Raw genomic sequence first — 22,228 nt, forward strand, 5'->3', positions numbered from 1 at the left:
TAACTCTGCAGCCAAATCAGCCAATCTCACAGCAGGGGCGTTTGACTTTTTGTAACTGCTATTCTCGATGGAAAACGTCTTTATGTAAAATTCTTAGAAAAGCACATAGGTATTTCCCTTCCCAGTCTGATGTAGGCTATTGGTAAAATATCAAAGATCAACTTTTCGCAGTAGTTTATTCTTTGTCCTGTAAAGAAACGAAAAAATAGCAAAACAAACAAACAAAACCCCGGAAGATGTAGGCTATTAGGCCTACTCTATGTAGAGGTATTTGGTCTCAGCTGATGTTTCCCCAATCACGGACATTCCCGTCACAAGCCACCCCGTTAAAGTTCAGAACCAGCAGTGACGACCTTTTCTCATTTTGTTTTGGGAAAGCCAAGAGAAAGCGGGAGGTAAAGTCAATTTAAGACAAGGTGCTCATGTAACAGCTGATATGTTCATTCTTTATTGATTAAAAATAATCAGAAACATGCTTGGAAGTTCAAAACCAACAAAAAGGAGCAGATTTAAGAATGAATGAAAATAAAAATAAATGAAATTTCAATATTTTACAGTTCTGAGTTATTGCCTACAACAAATGAATGTGTGAAGGGAGTCTGTCCCCAATACTACAGTACAGATAGTACTGGTTATGCACTTAAGATACAATTCAGCACAAGTGACAAGCTGACAGATATGTGAAGACACAGCAAAACAAACATAAAAAAACTTAATTGTTGAATACAATGTTCAATGCACTTTTGTCAACCTGTGGCAACACAGAAAAAAAATCAATGGCACTGAAGTGATGACATACTTTGTATCGCTGTCCTAAATTTGGAGTTTGGTCAAACTGGCTTCCAGTTCCAGTCAAAATTAAACAAAACCCTATACATGTTTGGCTCTGTTGAAGTGCTCACTCCTACGCAAATATGTCAAGCAAAGCACATTCTCTGAAGATAATCTTGTTCTGGAAGCTGATGATGTTACATCAGGGTAGTAAGTTGGTATATGATTTCCCAACAGGCCGAGCTGGCATCACTGGATACTCATGTGACACAAAGAAACAGGTTTGAGCGTGGGGATAGGTGAGGTTTGGTGTGTTGTTACCAGAACAGGACCTTTCTTCAGGGAGGGCCAAGGAGGCATAGCAAGCACTCGTATTGGAGCGTATTTGAGAATCATTTTGGGTGTGTGTGTTGTGACTGGCACCTTTGGGGAACCTGTGTAGCAAAGAAATCAAAACTGACAAAAACCCAGCCCCTCCTACTCTAAGAGGATGGGTGGGCAGAACAAAATGTACTGTGCATAATATGGGGCATTTTAACAGAGAGCCCCTCACACACACATACATGTTGCTTGACTCAGTACATTAAGAGAGAGAGAAGCCCTTCTTCAATCCAGCAAGTTCTACAACTGAAAATGCTGTTATTGGCTGAAAAAGGCAGACAGACTCCTAAATGCTGATCATTTTGATTTAGATTAGACCTGCTTATGATGACAAATCTTATCAAAGGCAAAATTGAAGAAAAAAAAAAGACAGAACCTCAAACTTGCATGGTGTCCTTTTAAAGGCACCTTCAAACAAACACTACCATCCTCTTCCTCTCTAAAGGACACGAAGGCCAAGAGTGAAACACGCAGTATAAAAACAAATCAAAACAGAAGTCTCATTATGTACATACTAAAGAGGTTAAATCAAATCTGCTTCACCCATTTGAGCAAATGCACTCACAATTTTTTTTCTTCCTAACGCATATGAAAGAAAAAAAATGATTCCAAAAGACACAGCTGACACCAACATACAAACACACAATTGTTTTCATCATACAACAACACCTGTGGCTTCAGTTACTTAGCTGAAAAACTTTTTTTTGTTTGATTTACATAGCTTTAAATAGATCACTAGGGAGAGAACTAAGGAAATCCACTGACGGCGTCGCAAGAGCACTAAAAAAACGAACCCCAAAAAGCTACTTACGGAGATCAAGCTGCGAGTATAGTTACGACTACGGAAATGTTTTTTGAGAAAGTGTGTGGAAAAGTATCTGATCCGGCTGTGTGTATCTGTGTGTGTGTGAGTCCATTTAGCTAAACTACGTGCAGGCTACGCTATGACACTTGACATGAAGCTATAACTCAATCTGCTGTAAATCATCACCCACTGAACTATTTGTAGTTGATAAAAAAAAAAAAAAAAAAAAAAAAAAAAAAAAAAAAAAAAAAAAAAAAAAAAATCACCCAGTTGAGATATTCTGCTTTTGTAAATCACTAAACTTCTGGATTCATTAGTTTACCATCCAGTCAAGTTACTGAGTCCTTCAAGATATAAACTAATGTTACCGCTAACAATCGGTTCCTAATATTGCAAAAAACAAAACAAAAAAAAGCATAGCCTACTGTAATCTACACACTAAGTCCAGCTAACAGCTAACCGTTCACCGAGCTCAGGCAGCGCAAGGGCTAAGACCATGTCCATACTGTGCTACATTAGCAGTTGAGTGAGCTACAGCAGTGATAACCCACAAGACAGCCGACTCCTAAACAGATCTGGCCCAGATCTGACCCTCGTCTGATGCCATAACTGCCATGTCGGTGCCAGATCATAGCCAGATCCATCCTAGAGTCAACTGGATGAGTGTGTGTGTGTGTGTGTGTGTGTTTGTGTGGGGTATCCACAACCAAGCCAACAGAACTGACTAGGCATTCACCATGTGACTTTTACTGACCGACTAAACTGCAACACTGAAGTTCCCTTGCACTGGTTGGTTATGGGACCGTTCGTATTTGTGGTTGTGTCGACTTGATTGGCGACTCTATGCACTGAAGATTTGATAAAACTGATAGGATGCTCTGTTGGTTTTGTGTGGTTGACTCCCTCTGGTTTGCACACAAAGAGGGTACTAAGAGTTAAAAGTTTGACTTTCAGTAATTGAAACCACATTCGCTCATGTCAAGAAATTCGTAAGCTCCACAATTCATCAGGGCGAAACAGGAACATCCCTATACATGCATTCAGTAGTTTTGTTGAAGAATAAGGCATTATTACATTTCTTTTTACCAGGACTTTAGGGCTTTAGTTTAGATTGTGCAAAATGTACCACTTTACAGAAAAAAAAGGATGATAGAGAAAAAAGGAAAAAAGACAACATAACATAATAGAATATATCTGGTTGGTATTGAGAATTGCATCCTTCTACACATATGCTGTAAACTTTTGTGTGATTCCTATGGGTTTTGGATTCTGATATACGCCATCACCTTCTTCCACCACTCGATGAAGCAGAGTGAAATGGTTATGTCCTATGGGACTGACTGACGAAATGGGTCTTTTCTCTTTGGCAGCAGTGGTTTCTTTAGGGCCATCCACAAAAATGCATCAATTTGTCATTCTATAGTTTGTTTGGTTGTTTTTTGTCTTTTTTCACATTTTTTAGGCAAGTCACGGTCCCACTTTATTTGTTTTTTTCTTTAAGTTTAGCTGATGCTGAGCTGAGCAAATCCCATGAGCTTGACATCATCAGGGATCTCGGAAACCTCCACACCAGAAGCCTTGAGGGTACAAATAGAGCAAATAAATGTTAAAATCACAGGATTTTATAGTGAGGACACATTTGGATGTGTATATTTGATCTATTTTTTTCTCTACCTACCAGCTTGAAAGTGACATTTTTATTGGTTTGAGGCTCGTCGACAATTTTCTGCAAATTAGCAGCGACTGAAATAGCAGAGGACAAGCGTGAGTACAGATCCAGAGAACTATGCAAGCATTTCATAAAACAAATTAATTCCAATGTGGATATGCAGGCTAAAACCTAATTATGAATTATTTCATGACTTTTAACGTAAGTTAACTATATAATCATTACTTCCTGCATTTAAGTAAAACAATCCTATATTGATCTACAAATTCATGCATTTACGGGCAGTGAAGTATAAGTATAAGTATAAGTATATATACTTTTTTGATCCCATGAGGGAAATTTGGTCTCTGCATTTAACCCAATCGGTGAATTAGTGAAACACAAACAGCACACAGTGAACACACAGTGAGGTGAAGCACACACTAATCCCGGCGCAGTGAGCTGCCTGCTACAACGGCGGCACTCGGGGAGCAGTGAGGGGTTAGGTCAAGGCCTTGCTCAAGGGCACTTCAGCCACGGCCCACTGGTCGGGGCTCGAACCGGCAACCCTCCGGTTACAAGTCCAGAGTGCTAACCAGTGGGCCACGGCTGCCCCCCAGGTACCACAGGACGACTTATGCTGGGCAGACACTGTGTGATTTTTTTTAGTTGCATATGATATGGTAACTCACACTACATGTTTCAGTTAGACGCATAAAAAAATGTGAAGGTGCTAGAAATCCAATCAGATCTTACAAGAGCTTTTCATGGTATAATTATTATAATTGTTATGTCCTGCTGAAACTACATGACAAATTGAATAGTCTGGTTCAAAAGTTTGTCAGACCGCATTGATTCAGGGCCAAAATCACACAGCCCACTTGTTGGACTCCCTAAGCAGATGTCTATTCTACAAAGAACCAGCAAACAAACTGGTCTGGTCCCAGAATACTGACCAATGACTAAGTCTCTCCCATCAACCAGTCCAGCCGTCACCAGCTCCTGAGACACTCCATCTGCCGTGTCTGAAAACGAGAGAAAAGGGTGCGTAAGACAATAATGTGGAGACAGAGATAGAGAGAGAGACAGAGGAGGGAGAAGGAGAGATTATACAATACCAAAAAGATCCATTATCTCTCTGTCTTATTTCAATCAGCTAGATGCTCTAAACCCCTTGAGGGTCTAACCAGGAATAACAAATCTGCATTATCAATCATCCTTTCCCATTTCTCATACACACCACAGCCCATCAGCAAATCAAATGGACTGCTTTTAGCCAGGGGACTTCTGCTATGTCCGTCGCTACATGTTCTCGAACATGCTCTCTTTATTTGCAGATCCACCAACAGTTAGCATGCTTCCCAGTTGGCTAAGACATTAGATCGGCCTCAAACCATGGTGAATTAGAGCAATTAGGCCAAATAGCGATATGTGTGCTTTTGGCTGTTGTTGTTGGGTGACAGCCAGAGTGTCTTCCTTTTGGATACTGCTTTGAGTGTCATCCTCAGTAAAGATATGAGCAGGTGGGTCTTTACTATTTGAGTCTTTTGCTTTCTGACGATATCTTACTTACCTCTGCCAGGCACAAACTCAAATCGAATGTCATTCAATTCCTTCTTCGAGTTTCTAAGAAGAGAGAAGAGGAGGAGGAGGAGGAGAAAAGGCAGGTTAGGACTTCATCCTGTTATTGACCAATGATCATGTTTGAGTTTAAGATCAGTGCTTCAAATTGTATTCCAGTGTTGAGAAATAATGGTTTGATAAACAGGGGCACACTCTGACTCAAACTCAGGCTGGGAGTTGGGACTTGGAACAGCATTTGCATCCAAACAAGTTCTCACATGTGCTTAAGATAAATGTCCAACAGATACTTTGAGGCACATGATAACTGTTTTTCTAAGACAGGCCTTGTGAAGCAGGCTTTGGACCATATCAGTGATGAACTCTTAAGGTTTTCTGTTATTACAGTCAGTAATATTCTAATTCAAGAACTTCTAATTCAAGAAAGGTCTGTGATGTTAAACTTGCAATGTTAAATGTCTGTGATGTTAAACTAGTAATGTTCAAAAGGTTATAAAAACAGCGACAGATAACATTGTATTATTTTCCTTGTATCATAACACTGATGTGCGTATACCTACAGTATAAGACCAACACAAGCACTCAGACACGCACCTCAACCTTAATACCAAGCTGATGGGTCTAGTGGCATCCGTAGGAGCAGCAGGGGCCTGAAGACAAAGCACAGGGGGACTCAGTGAGGGCTTTGGGCAGCACATGACTGCTACCTCTCCCTTTGAAGGCAAACATGGAACTGAGAAAGGAGTGTAGGGGAGAGGGTAGGATGAACCACCACCTGCATCTTGGAAAGTGACCCTTTTATTTTGCTATGGAAGGAAAAACTATGTGGATGGAGTAGTAAGCATTTTAAAAAAAAAAAAACTTTCAAGAAGACTTTTTTTTTTGCATATTAGGTATAATCTCCCACATCAAAAATTATTTATCATTTAGAAATCAGGGTATCTGCATATTTTCCAAGTACAAATTTAAAGACTTTTAAGACCTTTTCAAGACATCTAAATGGAAAATTAAGACTATACCACGGCAATTTGAATGTCTATACAGAAGTTACCAAATATATTTTGGCGAAAGAAAAATATTTGTGTGTGAATTATTTTCACAGCTATGTATGCCCAATTTAGGGTCTGGGCTGCTTGCTTTTGAAGCTGGCTGTATATATTTGGTTGTGCTTACTGGCTGAGGCTGACTGTTCTTCACCTGTGTCTGTAGTAGCCTAGGCTAGTTGCCAAAGACATGTGCACTGGACTGGATTCCCTTCAATATTTAGACTAAGCTATTATTATTATAAGCTAAGCTAATATTTCAATAGTTAGACTAAGCTATTTAAATATTTTAATAGGCCTACTTTATATAATTTACTATGTGCATCTATTGTCCCATATGCAGTACATCAAATTAAAGTTAATCCACTGCTTTACATTTTGCATACCAGTTGTATCTAAACCAACCAAAGCTTGACTGAAACATTGTAAAACCATATACTTGTTTTAAATTAATTAAGAGACAGATCCTCCTGCATGATCCTGCTGAAAACTGCTGGTTTCATCTCAAGCACGCACGTATTATGAACGCACGTTTTTTTTTTTTTTTATGTAGCCAATCGCCGACATTCAAAAAATATGCGGTTATATTTCACAACTTTTGCGGAGTAGGCCTACTGGGAAACGCTGCCATCAAGCTGCTGACAGATATTACAGGTATTATAACTTAGACAGATATTTTCTTCCCTAGGCTAGGCCAGCAACACACACTGGAAAGATGCAAACAGATCAACTTAACATGTACAGTATTTCCACCTAATTGCGAAAACGTTTTTTTTTCTCTGTCAGTCCGTGGTTCCTTCATAAATTGCGCAGCAAATAGACGAGTGACAGAAGCACTGAGCATAATTTGACCAGCAGTCTTCACGTCCATAGTTTGTGAAACGATGCTGCGTCCGAGCAAAGATTCTAGATGCCCAGCGCAACTCCAAAAAGGATGACAAATGAGCGTCCGGCTTGAGGCTGCGCCGGACGCCGGACAGGACTTTTAAAATCCATATGTCCGGCCTAAATTCGAATGTATGGCCACCCTATCGCTAACTGGCTTACCAACTCTTTCTCCCGCTCATTCTACCGCTCACGTAGGCTACCTGCGTATGTATCAGGCCTCGAATCACCACGAAAACGTCAGGCATATTTGTACATACTGTATCATTACCGTTTTCACACCTTTAACCACACCCGTGAAAAACATCTTCACTCTGCAACCACTACACTTCCTCCCGTAGCCTTATAGTCACATGTACAATTGCGTTTTAAATACACGAAACCGATGGAAACGTTTCACTCGCTCTCTTGCACTCGCTCACTCGCTGGCGGTCCCATACGCAAATTTAATACCTCCCTTTCGAAAATTCAAGACATCCCAGACAATTTAAGACTTTTTTAGGCCTTAAAAACCGAAAGTTGTATTTAAGACTTTTTAAGACTTTTTAAGGATCCGCGGGAACCCTGAGAAATGTATATTTATATTTCAGATATGTTGATGAACTGAAGTGTGCAAGAACAGCAAAAGTGGATTCAACAAAATGTGGATTTGTTGGAAATATTATTAATTGCTAATTATTGATAATTATTATACGGCTCTTCACAATGCAAGTAGAATGGTCCATTGACTTGAATGGGATTTATATATCTTTTATATATGTTATATATGGGATATATCATGGAGTTTATTTTTTCGTTTTGGCAAGTAGCCATATAATGAGCGGGATAATGTATAGAACGCCGGTCATTATGGGAAAATAAGTCCCTTCAGGGTGAAACGAGACCCCTCCGCTGGCGTGTCGGGGTCCGGTTCGTCCTGTCGGGACTTATTTTCCCCATAATGACCGGCGTTCTATACATTATCCCTTACTTAAATCATGGACTTTACATTGCATATAATATATTTACAATTTATCCCTAATGTGGAACAAGAGGAGCCACAAGAGCCCTACATTTTGTTGTGTATTTGAGCCAGACATACTGTAAAGGTTACAACTGATGATGACACACACCCTCAACTTGTTGTTTGCGTTGTATGCATTAGTTATCCTGTTTCATTTTCCCTTGGCTTATGACTTAGGAAAAAAGGGACTCAACTTACCCCACTCCCCCCTACCATGACTATGATTCAATATTATAACTCTCAGTGATAGAGGTGGTCTGTGATTTTTTAATACATTTGCCATCCTCTTCAAGCACAACTTTGATCTAAGAACAACCTAGGGTCTAATTCTGCATGAGAACTTTTATTGGAGACCAAAACTACCTTATTGGAGACCAAAACAACCAGAATAGCCTTGGGGGCAAGCTTGCTATGTCAAAGTAAAACATTACTTTAAGCCACTGATGAGGCTCAAAATATCATTACACTTCTGTGATACTGTGGGGAGCATCCCTACAAGACCACAGGTGCCACACTATAGATGGTCTCAAATTATGTTGTCTATGTGGATTGGTGGATGAACTGGCAATTTCCTGCCAGAAAGATCACAGACAACAAACTTTTGTGTCCATCAGTAATGTGGCATGGAATTGGCTTGTTTGTGAAATTGTGGCCAGTGGTGAGCACATGTCACACACAATGTTTTACTTTGACATTTTTAAAGATGGTGGTGGCTTCCTGCGATGCTAATCCTCTACACCCTGAGCCCCTGGTTACCATGAGAACTGGCTGGTGTACCTGGCCGGGCGCAACAGCAGCGGGAGCGGCAGCAGCAGGAGGAGGGGGGCCTTGCGAGGGCGCTGCTGGAGCAGGAGCCTGGGCAGCGGGTTGGGCGTTAGCTGGGCCGGTCTGCGCCGGGGCAGCCTGAGGTAGTTCTGCTTGGCCTGGGGCCGCAAGGCGAGCGCTCGAGGTGTCTGACGTTGCGAAAATCTATTCGAGATCCACCAGAAGGTAGGAGAAGGGTAAATTCAGGTTAGGCGGAGGCACACTGCACACTGTGCAAGGTTAGGGGCAAATCAAAAGCACAGTGTTTATGTGAGGTTTTCATCTTTTTCAATTGTAGTTCAAGTGGAAGTGCTTGTCAAGCTGCCAGTTGATGCAGTTTAGGGTTAAAGTCCCTCAGTGAACAAAAGCAGATCAGATAAGAGATCAAACACTTCACTTTACAGGGCAATTGGAGACCTGCCAAATGATTCAATGGTATGGAAGGTATTCTACAGTCATATTTCTATTCATTCAAATAAGATGAAATAATACAAAATAAATTAAAATTACATTATTTCTAGTAAATTAACGTTAGTAAGTAAATACTAGTGTACATACAACATACAAATATGAAACACAAACTCACCTCTGAATTCTGAGATCCTTCCTTTACTCTGGGTGACTGTAAAAGAGACAAAGGCAGAAGTCAGGTGACACGCTGTTGTTTTTGCTCATCAGGTCGTTATGGCTAGTTAGAGGCTCTCGTTAGCACAGGGAGAACGTCTGGGAGAATCACAAGACACAGACAGACACGGATAAAGCAGACAAGCCCGGGATGGCGGCTGTGTGTGTATGTTGACATCACACACTTTCGTTTAGATTAGTAGGAGACAAACTATTACTTATTCATTATTTAGCAAGGGAGGGGGTACAGAATGTTATACAGTCTCACCTTGAGCATCTGATATGTGTAATCTTGTGTTATGGGTAAATTGATGCAAAAATATGTCCTGTATTTTTTTAAAGCAACGAATGCACGCTGCAAAAGCTGAGCCTTTAAGCTCAGTATGATTTCCCCCATTCACAGGGTAGAGACTTATAAGTTAAGATAAGTTAAGGAGAACGTTCTCCCAGCAGGATGTAGTAAGCACACCTTGACGACCCCCCTAGCGACAATGGTGTAGCGAGAGGCGAGAGACGGGACCTGCATTATTGATCAGGGGGCTCCAGGCTCGTTGACAGCAGGACTGATAGGACTGCGGATCTTTGAGGTCACCATGTACGTTCGCTCTGCTCATCGCTCTCTGTGCTCCCTAGCCATGGGATGTCTGTGCTCACATGAGAAATTAGAAATTAGATCTGGGGGTCTGATCTGCCTGTCTCACTGCTCAGCTCTCTGCATACCTGACTCATGTTTGGTTGGCTAAACCAGGTCTGCTCTCAACTAATAAATATTACAATGATCCTGAATCCAATCAGATGTACAGTATAAAGAAAGGATGATCAGCCCAATGGATGATGGGGGATGGACTGATCCCTTTCCATGCCACACAAGGCCTTTATGGGAAGACCCCAGTCCTGTATGTTGTGAGTATCCACTAACTCATCTCCTAATGACGTCAAACAGTGGAGGCGTGGTGCAAACATCTGACGCAGGCTGAAATAAAATCAGCACAGCTGGTCCACTGCTGCTGGGCAAAGGTGTGCGTGTGAAAGAGTCATAGCAAAGTCCTTTTCTCGGGTTGATATTACATTTCCTGGGGAGTGGGGATCCATTCCTAACATGTTTTTAAACCTCTGCTTAGCTAGTTATCCCCCTCCCATTCCTCCTTAAATTTAATCTTTTGCACTTGCCAGGGTGTCACTGGAAATAAACAATTCTTGCCTGGTTAAATATTGTTTTAAATTAAATTAAAATAAATAAAAGTTATGATTGAAGATAGGATTTCTCTATCTACAAGTACGGTACAGTATATAACCCTCTCCGACATGTTGCTGACAAGGAGTGAATAGTCAGCTGGCATGACCAGCTTGTGATAGCAAAAGTGTGTTATTTATTTCTATTCTTTTTAGTTTTTCTGCGTTTACTTCGCTGAGTTAAATGAAGCATTCCCTGTTACTGAGAGCGCATGTTAGTGCTCTATTCATGTTTTTGATTACATCTAGTGGACAGATAAGTAATCTTGCTGTTTTTGTTTTATTGGTTATAAAGATGGATTGATTTGATCAGTAGACAGATAGCTGCAATAAATAGACGTAGTGAAAAAATTATTAAAAAATAAATAATACAGATGGCTTCCAGGAAAGATGTCTCCTCAAAAAGTTCTAGATCTCATCTTTTATTCTACCCAGATGGACCCCCAGTTCAGACTTCCATCCTCCTTTTCTGTCGTGGGCTTCTCTGGTTAAATCTTCAAAGGCTAAAAGCTGTGTGTAAACACATTAGCTTATTACGTCTCTCTGGGGGTTCTGTGTTTTGTCACCCATTGCAAACAGGAATTACCTGAGAGGGGAATTGGAGATTATTACATTTCCATAGAGACTGTAGAGTCGTTATATAACTGCTGTTATATGCCGTGTGGGAGTGAAGGACGAATGTGCTTATCCTTTAATCAGCAGTATCACGCAGGGAGATCAGATAAAGTGGCAGAATGATTTGGTCCATTCAGAGATAAAGAGAAGGGTAACCTACAATGGTCAAAGGCCACACTGCAAACTGTTCCATTTTGAAAAGGAAACTGCTACAAACCATAATACCATTAATATGGTAATATGAAAATCATCAGTCAGTAAGTGTGTGTGTGTGTGTGTGGGGGTTTGAAATTCAAAAAATGAAAGAAAGAAAAAACAAAGGAAATTGGATGAATGTGGTTAACTGGGATGGAAAATTTGGTTTGCAGTTAAGCAATAACTGTGGTGATTATGGGGGGAACCCAGGGCCAATATTGCTACCAGAAGCCAGCAGACAGAAGAAGAACATGGTTCCGTCTATAATCCATCCTCAAAGTCACGCACTGGGTATTTTCACAAGTCATCTGCTTTATCCAGCCATTGAAGTCATTTAAGACATTTCCTTATGACATTGGCACAATACTATCCCTCAATGTGTCCTCACCTGTCAGATATCAGCTGACACCTATCAGGAACTTTGCACTAGCTTGTGTTAATTTATGCTAGTCCATGCAAGTCCTTTTTAACTCAAACTACCACGGCTAACCTGTGTCCAGTCACCGCTACAGCAATCATTTAGCCTGTTCTAGCATGTGCTAATCTATGCTAATATATAACAATTCCCCACTGAATTTCCCTTCGCTAGTGCGAGTCTGTGCTAGCTGTCACTGGCGGGAGGCCTTCCTTGTTAGCGGAGCCATCTGTATCTGAGGGAGAGAGAACAACCCTGGGTGGGGGCAGCTCGAGGGGCTGGGCGAAGCGCACTTGTCGCCTGGGTGTGCTATTGGCCTTGGGCTGCTGCTCCTTCAACCGTCAAACACAAAACACACACAGAGCCACAGGATCAGCACTGCACAAACACACACACACACACACACACACACACACACACACACACACACACACACACACACACACACACACACACACACACACACACACACACACACACACACACACACACACGCAGAGAGGTACAAATGTGCACAAGCAAACAGATACAAATATACATAGCACATACACAAACAGGAAAATGCAAGCAAACATGCGCAAACCTACTGTGAAATGAACTGTACATAGACAGATGTACGAAAAGATGCAAATACAGAACAGAAATAGCTGACATAGACCTATATATTATATACACCTAAAAATACAAGAGATGATGTATCAATTGTTGTTCTGTATGACTTGGGTTGGACATTAAACAGACTAGCAAGAGAAGTGTATCTGCTATTAATAACTGATTGAAATACTTAAAAGCACTCTATAGTGCAGTGGTTCTCAACCTTTTTTCAGTGATGTAACCCCTGTGAAATATTTTTTCAGCCAAGTACCCCCTAAGCGCACAAGAATTACCGCTACGCTTCAACCACGACTCCATCGTTTGAGTTTTGACAGTGATTGACAGGCGGGTGGCATGTGACGAATGTGGCATGTGGGTCGAACCATCTTGGTATGGGGGGGACTCTAGGTTTTTAGGATAATGAAATTGAATAGCCTACTGAAATATAAAATTCATTTTATGAACTTATATTTTCCTGAAATATTTATTAAATAATTGTTTTTAAAGTATTTTTGCATGGATTCTACTTTTTAAATATATGTATATTTTTAAAAAATCTCACATACTCCCTGGAGTGCCTTCACGCGTATCCCCATTTGAGAACCACTGCTATAGTGTATGTATAGAAATTAGTCTATTGTGAGGTTGTGAGCATCTATCTTTGTGTGCATACCTACATGGGTGTTTGTGGTGTCTGTGTGTGTGTGTGTGTGTGTGTGTGTGTGTGTGTGTGTGTGTGTGTGTGTGTCTCACCCGTAGAGCGGCGACAGCGGCTTTGCCCTCTTCACTCTCCTCATCCAGCTCGTCGTCACTCCACTCCCACTCCCCGTCCTCTGTCTTATGGAGTCGGCCACTTGAGCCAGGCACTCGCCTCACCTGCGCGCGTACACACACACACACACACACACACACACACACACACAAACAAACACAAAACACACACACACACACACACACACACACACACACACACACACACACACACACACACAGTCAAGACAGATATGCACCATCTGCCAAAGATACATGCACTGGTGGCACAAACAATTGCACAGTCCACTGATCTCTGACCTTTTTCGATCTCTCTGTTATTGTTGGCGCTCTCTGTAGTAGTCTCTCCTGTAAATATTCACTGTTCTGTAGAGTGAGGAACACAAAAAAGCATTAGTTAATCACTGAGCATAATAGTAGACCATGAAGATAAACATCATGCCACAAGAGTGACAAAACAAAAGCCTGCGTCATCGTTTCTGTGAATATTGCAGAGCATGTGCGCTAATGGTGGTGTTCTGTGCCCTCTAGTGGACATGTACGGTATTGCTGCTGTATCACTGTCGGTTCAGGCAGCCCAACCAAAGACCGGAGCTTGTCCAGAGTGCTGAGTCAGCGCTCCAGTTGTTAGCATGGTCAGTGTCAGGGCACAGGATGTGACTGATGGACTGCTAATCCCTGGTTTTGTCTAGTGTCATCACCAGCCAAGTAATAGGAGGCATGCCTGACTGACTGACTGACCTAAGACCAGTGTGCACGTACAGTGGATACAAACACACAGACAACACGGTTATAATAGTCTGTGCTATATCGATACTAATAATGAAGGCGTGCATGTACCAACAAATGGCTAAATCCCACGTACGCCACTTTGTGAATTCTACAGAAAAGGATAGAACAGGGGAGAACGAAATGACATCAAACGTACCTTTGCTTTCGTGAAGAATTTATGCTTTAAGAGTTCTGATGAGGTTGGCCTGAGACATGAGAGAACAAGGTGTCAGTTCAACAACTTTATTAACCAACCTACCTCCCTGCTTTACCATCACAGCAAGAGAGTCAACATGACATGTTAAGAAAAACTAGGGGAGGCACAAAACATTATTTTAGTACAATTCTCAAAAAGTTAAGTGCAAGTTTTCACACACAGGTTTTATATTTTAGATTAGCCCATTTCTCAAGATGTCGCCACTGTGTAAACCAACTTCCTGTGGAACAGCACAGTCAGGAACATGAACAGGAAGATGTTTTACCCTGCCAATTAACATCAATGAGGCCGGACACCTGGACACTGTGACATGAGCTTATTGTCTGTATCTTGCTATAGAGTTACTTCTCACTGTGTATAGTCTATCTCTCTAGAGTATTTTAGTTTTGTTAATGAAAATAAAACAAATGTCTCACACACTCAATGATTATGCAGGTTGTGTCATTCTACCAGTTACACACCTTTTCTCTGGGTCCTTCTGCAGACAGAGAGAGATCATCTTCCTGAAGGACTTGCCATACTTCTTGACCATCTCTTTATCTGTGATGCCCGTCTCCAGGCCAGGAGGGTCATTCTGCAGGGTCAGCATCAGCACCTACAGTACCACCAAGGACAAGAGGTCAGCAGGAAATGACATTAGCAACTAGTGTATTGTCATGATGGTTTCACATGGCTTTTAATGGTAACCAACTAATCTTGAGCATCACAATGTTCATAAAATGCAGTTGAGAAAAAGGCAAAGCATTAAATGCTTTTGAAACATTCTACAATATAGACACACTTGAAACAGAGAAATGTGGCTCTGTATATTCTTTTAAATTTGGCTGCCAATAACTGTATGAACTCAGCAGTAGTTTTGGTTTAATTCATATCAGTATCTATGACTACTGTATATCATGGCAAAAAATGTATAATAAAACAATATTAGAGATTAAAACAAACAAATAGAATTACATAGACAAAACAAATCATTTAAATAAGATACTATAAATCTACATTTGCTAAAAAAAAATCCAGAACTTTATATGGTGGCACTATATTAAATGTGTTTTCCAGAGTACTTTCAGAATACATTTGATGTCTCATGATACTCAAAGGAAAACCTTAAATGCTTCAATGGCAACAACATGCCACAAGATTGACATGATGGGGTTTTTTCATATGAACTTCAGAATGTGTAAGATGCTCTGAAGGGTTTCACATGAAAGACATGGACGTCCACACCCAGGCATCTATGGGATAACCATAACCACAAGAGAGCAGAGCCTCCATCCAGCTGTTTACCTGGCCAGCATCTCAACGTTATACCTTACAGGTGCTCATAACTTACAGAGTACTAGGAGTGTGATCCTAGCCAGCGTTCACAACATCCACTCATTTACTAAATAGAGCACTGGTCATTGAAAACCTATACAGTGGTTATTCACAATAGTGCACTGTGTACTGAATGAGTGGACGTTCTGAATGCAGGCCAAGTCTCCATAACTGACCTGCACTCTTCTCCTTTGAGGCACCAACTCACCTTCATAGGGGGGTACTTGTGGTAGGGGGCGGCTCCTGTGGCCAACTCTATGGCCGTAATTCCAAAACTCCAGATGTCAGCCTTGAAGTCGTAGCCCTTCACCTATGTCCAGACACGCGCACGCGCACGCGCACACACACACACACACACACACACACACACACACACACACACACACACACACACACACACACACACACACACACACACACACACACACACAGAGTATCAACCAAAAACAGCAGTATTCCATCTAACAACTGGCTGATGCAACTCCAGTCAAATCAAATGACACAAAAGCTGCAGTTCAAACAATGACAACTCAATAAAACAATAATAAAGCTACCATGCTAAAAGAGATGTTCTGCCAATAATGTGCTCTTGACTGGTTTCATCTAATTGCCATCATCATGCCTACCACAACTGTTGACATCTTTCACAGACTCTTGTCCAAATAGATTTTACCCCAGAAGCTGACATTTTTCGAAGAGAACAGAGAGAGCAGGCTGCTCAATCATTCAGCTGAAATGGCACTTCCATACGGATTTAACACAGGCTAAGGAAATGTGGCCTAGTCAAATACCTTTAATCTCCTTCAGAGACTTTACACGTCTCGCCAGTAGGAAATTGTATCCTTTGTGAAATGGCAATTATAATGCATGAGCCCATTCAAGAGCCATTGTCACTTCGCAAATGTTCTCTTTTTACGACCGTAGTGGGAACGTCGGCCCTGAGCAAAACCAAGTCAAACTGCTGACGGAGGGCAGTAAGCTCTGAAGATTCTCGTTATCCTACGCATGGGTGCACACGGCCCCGGCCAACAAGCAATGTATTTCGCCATCATCTCCTCATGCCTGCTTTCATTTGTAGGCACTTGGTGGTTGCTGAGTGTTGTCTGTCTGTGCGCAGAGCAGCTTACTGGTGCCAATTATCGCTCAAATGTACAAACCACAGATGGACACGCCAAACAACACTGCTGGCTCCTACCACCGCTCCTTTCTCACAGGAAATAAGCATATCCCTGAACCAAAACAAACCACCGCTCCTTTCTCACAGGAAATAAGCATATCACTGAACCAAAACAAACCTCAGTGCCAGGAGAGTGTCTGTGGCTATGAAGCATTGAGTTGCACAGTTAAATGCAACTAGGACTCACTACACTGTTTAAGTGTATGCATGATGTTTTCATTCATGTCTGAATGGTATGTGCACAATTGTTCTAATGTGTGTGTATATAAGTCTATTCACCTTTGTGTATGTATGCATGCATGGATGTGTGTGAGTGTGTGTATGGACGTGCTTGAGTGTGTGGATGAGTAAGTGTTGGCACCTACCTGTTCCATCACCTCTGGGGCCATCCAACATGGCGTCCCCACAAATGTCTTCCGCACTTTGTTCCTGGTGATGTCACCACCTGTGGCTAGGAAGGCACTAACACCGAAGTCTAACAGACAAAAACAAACAAACAAACAGTTTGTTTAAATAAACAACAAATAACTTCAGTGGACCATACAGTGATGTGTGGATACTTTTTACAAGCCCAGTTCACAAACCATGGACTAGTTTATAATGGAAATCAACATATCGAGGTAGACTGGGAAAAACAGCAGATTCCTGGAAGCCTGATGTGTGCCTTTCACTGAATGAGTCAAGTTTCCTTCCCATGTGTGTGTGTGAGGTGTGAAACAGTGGAAAATAGGTCACTCAGCTCTGCTTTAATCAAACCCTCTGTGTGTGTGTGTGTGTGTGTGTGTGTGTGTGTGTGTGTGTGTGTGTGTGTATGTGTGTGTGTGTCTTCATTCGGGGACCCAGTCGCCACACTGCTCAGACTCCCCAGGGGTACAAAACTGACAGACTTTACGGGGGCGGAGGAGGCTGAGGCATTGTGTCTGTGTGTGTGTGTGTGTGTGTGTGTGTGTGTGCTGAAATATTTTGCTGCATGCTGATTATGATGCCTGTGTATCTCCCTGTTCTCCAAATATCTCACACACACACACACTTTCGTATAATCTTGCAGTTGGACCTTCAAAGACTCCTTTTTTCCCCTGAGAATCCCACTCTTTCCTCTGTTGTTTCTAAATATTCTCACTCACTCCTCTTCACTAGAGAGTAAGGAGGGCTTGACTATGAACCAAAGGGGCTGGGCAAGGCTGCACCCTCCTCTACTCACCATCCCACCACACACAGCTTCACCCACTCCTCTCCACACACACACACACACACACACACACACACGCACACACGCACACACGCACACACGCACACACGCACACACGCACACACGCACACACACACACGCGCGCAGACACACACACACACACACACACACACACACACACACACACACACACACACACACACACACACACACACACACACACACACACACACACACACACACACACACACACACACACACACACACACACACACACACACACACACACACACACACACACACCACTAGGACTACTACAGTGCAAAGTCCTGAAGCACTAGGCAGATGTGGTGGGGCGCCAGGTGCCTGTGGTGGTTCGACCCCGGTCTGCCTGTTCTCACGGTGAGAGACGTGTGTGCATGCGCACACTGGACCAGGGGCGGCGGCAGCAGCAGCAGCACTGTTTATCTGCAGGGGTCACCAGAGGGTCACGCTCAGCCAAACTGTCCTTGAGAGATTACACAGTCACCTCTCTCTCTTTCACTCTCTCCCACTCATTTTTCTACTCTCTGTCTCTCTCTCTCTCTCTCTCTTTCCCACTCTCACTAAGTGTCTGTGTAGCACTAAAGGTTAGGGCTTCCCCACTCTAAGGATTCAGTAGGAATGCACCACTGCAATGCAGCACAGACCAACCCCCCAAAAAACTAGAGCTACTGGTGGTGCCACTGAGGGGTGGAGGTCAGAGCACAGCAATGTTACACAGGACACTGGGATTAACACCAAACTAGAGATTAACACTATACTGGGATTACAACTATACTGGAGATTAACACTATCCTGGAGTATATAGTACAGATAACTAGGTGTGAGGCTATGACCATCATTTTCAATTTTTTTTTTTTTATACTTTTGTTGGCAATGTCTGTCCCCTGCTGAATGTATAGTGTGTTTTACTAAGTGTACTGTCTATTTGTACTGTCCCTGTATATGTTGCTTTTATGTCTATGTTCTCTTGTATACTGTCTCTGTTTGATGTTTTTATGCTACTCTTATGTCTATATCCTTTTCTCTTATTGTACAGTGTCCTTGGGTGACTTGAAAGGCGCTTTAAATAAAATGTATTATTATTATAATTATTATTCCATTAGGACGTCACGGTCATTCATTTGGGGAATGTATTTAACCATGGAAACAATGTCAAAACATTCAGGGCTGTGACTGGACTATTTGAGTCATCGAACTAGCATGGAGTGTGCCCGGGATAAAGACCTTTGGATAATAAAAGGAAATAAGAAATCACTCATTTAAAATTCAGACAAATGTTTAGTCTGCCTGACATGCCATCCATTCTGAATGAAAAGCATTGGGCTACAGTGGCAATTATGCTCAAAACATGCAATAAATTAGGTTTACTTTCCGACTTTATAACTGTGGCACACACACACACACACGCACACACACACACACACACACACACACACACACACACAAATGGAAAGTGTTTTTGTCAGTATGCATGCTGTGTCTGGGCTGTGCTGAAATGTGTGCCCCAGGCTTCGAGGCTGTGACAGGGTGTAAATGAGCAGTCACTTCCTCTTTCCCTCGGACTTGGCAGGAAGTGAGCTGACAGGAAGCAGAAGCGCAGCCCGTGTGTGTCAAACACGGGGAAAGTACCCACCTGCGATCTGCACTGAGCCATCTTCCCCGAGCAGGATGTTTCCAGCCTTCAGGTCCCTGCACACACACACACACACACACACAGACACAGAGACACACACACACACACACACACACACACACACACACACACACACACACACAGACACAGGAGATTAACATGGATATCTGTCATGGCTGCGACTCCGTGTTTGTGTGTGTGTCTGAGTGTGACTGACTGAGTGTCTTTAAATAAGTACTGTAAGTCTGTGGGTACAAGGATAGTGTCTATGTGCAACAACTGTGTGTGTGCATGTAAGAGAGTGTGTGTGTGTGTATGTGTGTGTATATATGTGTATGTGTGTGTGTGTATGTGTGTGTGTGCGTGTGTGTGTGTGATGGGGCAGTTCTGTCCCCCCAGCAGCTGCCACACTGCCCTTTACTCAGCAGGGACCGGCCATGAGGTGACAGAGCATAAAACGAGATGAGACGTGACATCGTGACATGATGTGGCGCTTCTGCCATCTCCCAGACCAGACGCCCGTCTAGACGTCTAGACGCCTTCGCGCTGACCCTCCATCGCAGCCTAGACTGCCGGCTGATTCTCATTCCGCGCTGCGCCGGCTCGTCTCCATGAGACGGATAGAGTTGTATGACCCTGGCTGCAGCAGTCGCAGATGCTCAGTGATAAAAGAGCAGACAGGGAGGAATTGGGCGAGAGCCGCTGATAAGGACACAAAATTAGTTCTTCTCCTTCCCGCTGAATAAAAACTGGGACGAGAGTGGACGGGGATATGGGGGACAGTGGCCAGAGATGACAGATCAGGAGGGTCTGAGGGAGTAGCGTTTGGATTGACGATTAGGGGAGTTCATGCGATCAAATCGCTTCCACCTCAATAAAATAAATTGCATCGTCGGATGGCGGCTGAACGCCTGCTGGCTTTAACAGACAGATGAAGGTCAGTACTAGATATAAGTGTATTCATGAATACATTACCCTTTGGCAGGGCTCAGTCAATAATGTCTACAATACAACATGCAACCAGCAGGTGGCACCAGAGAGACAGTACCTGTAGAATGTGTCCACAGCCACTGACTAAACAAGCAGCACTACACTAAGTGAGGAGGCACATTGGGTGACCTCTACTACAAGAGTCTGTTTCACTTCACAACACCAGTCCTCTGGTTTCCTGTTTCATCTATCTTAAAGTGGTTGTCATACCAAGTCTCACAAACATACCAACACGCACCCACACACCAACACCCCCACACACAAAGCAATGTGACAAGACACAGCAAAGAGGTATCAGTTGTCCCACCTCACCATCTCACCAAAGGTGGCATCATCCCTCCATTTCCAACCAGCTCTCATGACATCTTTATTCCCCACACAAGGCCACTCACTACTCACAGAGGTATTGGGAATGGCCAGTGTCTCTTACCCACTATGTGGTTTCTGACACCCAGAGCATTGCGTTGAGATCAGGAAAAGTGTCAGGGATGAGGGATTCATTCCATTCTGCAAAGACCAGTGCAGCTCTGGTGTTTGCTCTTGTGGAAAAACTGAAAGTGTTTAGCTTTATTTATAAAAACATTTTTAAAAAAAAGACTTGTGAAAGGGGAAGTGTGCCTTCGAAGGACAAACTTTTAGTTAATACATTCAGTTGTGCTCTGTGGTCATGCAACACGGAAGTCAATCTCGGAAAGATGTTTAGATTCTCTATTCAACAATGAAGGGATTGAACTTTTTTTGTTCTCTGTTTACATTTTACACAGAAGTAGGATAATAATAGAGGGTGATATTATTACCATGAGCTAAAAGCTAACTCAGGCCTGACCTCAAGAGCACACAACGACAATGGCAACACAGCTGACCTGTTGGACCTAAATTCACCCAGTATCAGCCTGGTTGCTTACTCTTAAGCAAGCACTTGACCTATGACTGTATTGACATTTGGTTCTGCCTGAAACGGAAACTATAGGGGTGACCAAGGTCACCAACTCATGCTATATACCATAACCATTCATACCAATAGAGACTCTCCTATTGTTATGTAAACATAGGCTAAGACTTCAGAACGTTATGTAAAATTGTGAAGCTTCCACATTAGCTTTAGCCGCGTGGCTAAGCAGTACACATAACACTGAGGTTGGGTTGCCAACTCACCATCCAACTGTGGCTGGTAAGTTTAAAGGGGCCTCTCTCAATGCTTTTCTATATTATCACTGTAATTACAGCCAAGAGGAAGTGCAGGAGTGGACACACATGTGTGATGTGGGAGATGATTGCTGCCGCGGTTGGAAAACATTCCTATACTCAGTGAGAGCGTATGATAATTGTTTGCATATTACTGTGCCTGGGAGTCCAGACAAGTGCAGACATTGAAGTGAAGAGGAGGAGTGAAGGAGAGGAAGAGGAGGAAGAGAGGAAAGAAATGAGAGACAGGGGAGGAGGAGAGGAGACAGAGACAGAAGAGAGAAGAGATGGGAGGAAGAGGAGGAGGAGAGGAAGAGGTATTTGTCGTGGAGTTTGTCC

At 42.6% G+C, this 22,228-nt stretch overlaps 1 protein-coding gene across 2 annotated transcripts in view; it reads right to left on the bottom strand.

The window, feature by feature from the left end:
• Positions 1-425: 425 nt before the first annotated feature.
• oxsr1b (oxidative stress responsive kinase 1b) overlaps positions 426-22,228 on the bottom strand; it is a 66,418-nt gene continuing 44,615 nt past the window's right edge. For both annotated transcript variants that reach the window (XM_076290590.1, XM_076290589.1), the window contains exons 5-18: positions 19,715-19,770; positions 17,213-17,322; positions 15,879-15,980; positions 14,818-14,951; positions 14,297-14,345; positions 13,669-13,734; positions 13,351-13,473; positions 9,508-9,543; positions 8,895-9,086; positions 5,781-5,836; positions 5,179-5,231; positions 4,562-4,630; positions 3,636-3,700; positions 426-3,534 (exon numbers count right to left, since the gene is read on the bottom strand). In XM_076290590.1, the coding sequence (XP_076146705.1) occupies positions 3,460-3,534; positions 3,636-3,700; positions 4,562-4,630; positions 5,179-5,231; positions 5,781-5,836; positions 8,895-9,086; positions 9,508-9,543; positions 13,351-13,473; positions 13,669-13,734; positions 14,297-14,345; positions 14,818-14,951; positions 15,879-15,980; positions 17,213-17,322; positions 19,715-19,770 (1,186 nt within the window). In that variant the 3' untranslated portion in view covers positions 426-3,459. The remainder of the gene's footprint in view (positions 3,535-3,635; positions 3,701-4,561; positions 4,631-5,178; positions 5,232-5,780; positions 5,837-8,894; positions 9,087-9,507; positions 9,544-13,350; positions 13,474-13,668; positions 13,735-14,296; positions 14,346-14,817; positions 14,952-15,878; positions 15,981-17,212; positions 17,323-19,714; positions 19,771-22,228) is intronic.

Source organism: Alosa pseudoharengus, unplaced genomic scaffold, assembly GCF_046254945.1.
Source record: "Alosa pseudoharengus isolate Yale_2024_CS ecotype anadromous, Long Island Sound unplaced genomic scaffold, YU_APseudo_1.1 YU_APseudo_1.1_scf_18, whole genome shotgun sequence".
NCBI lineage: Eukaryota > Metazoa > Chordata > Actinopteri > Clupeiformes > Clupeidae > Alosa > Alosa pseudoharengus.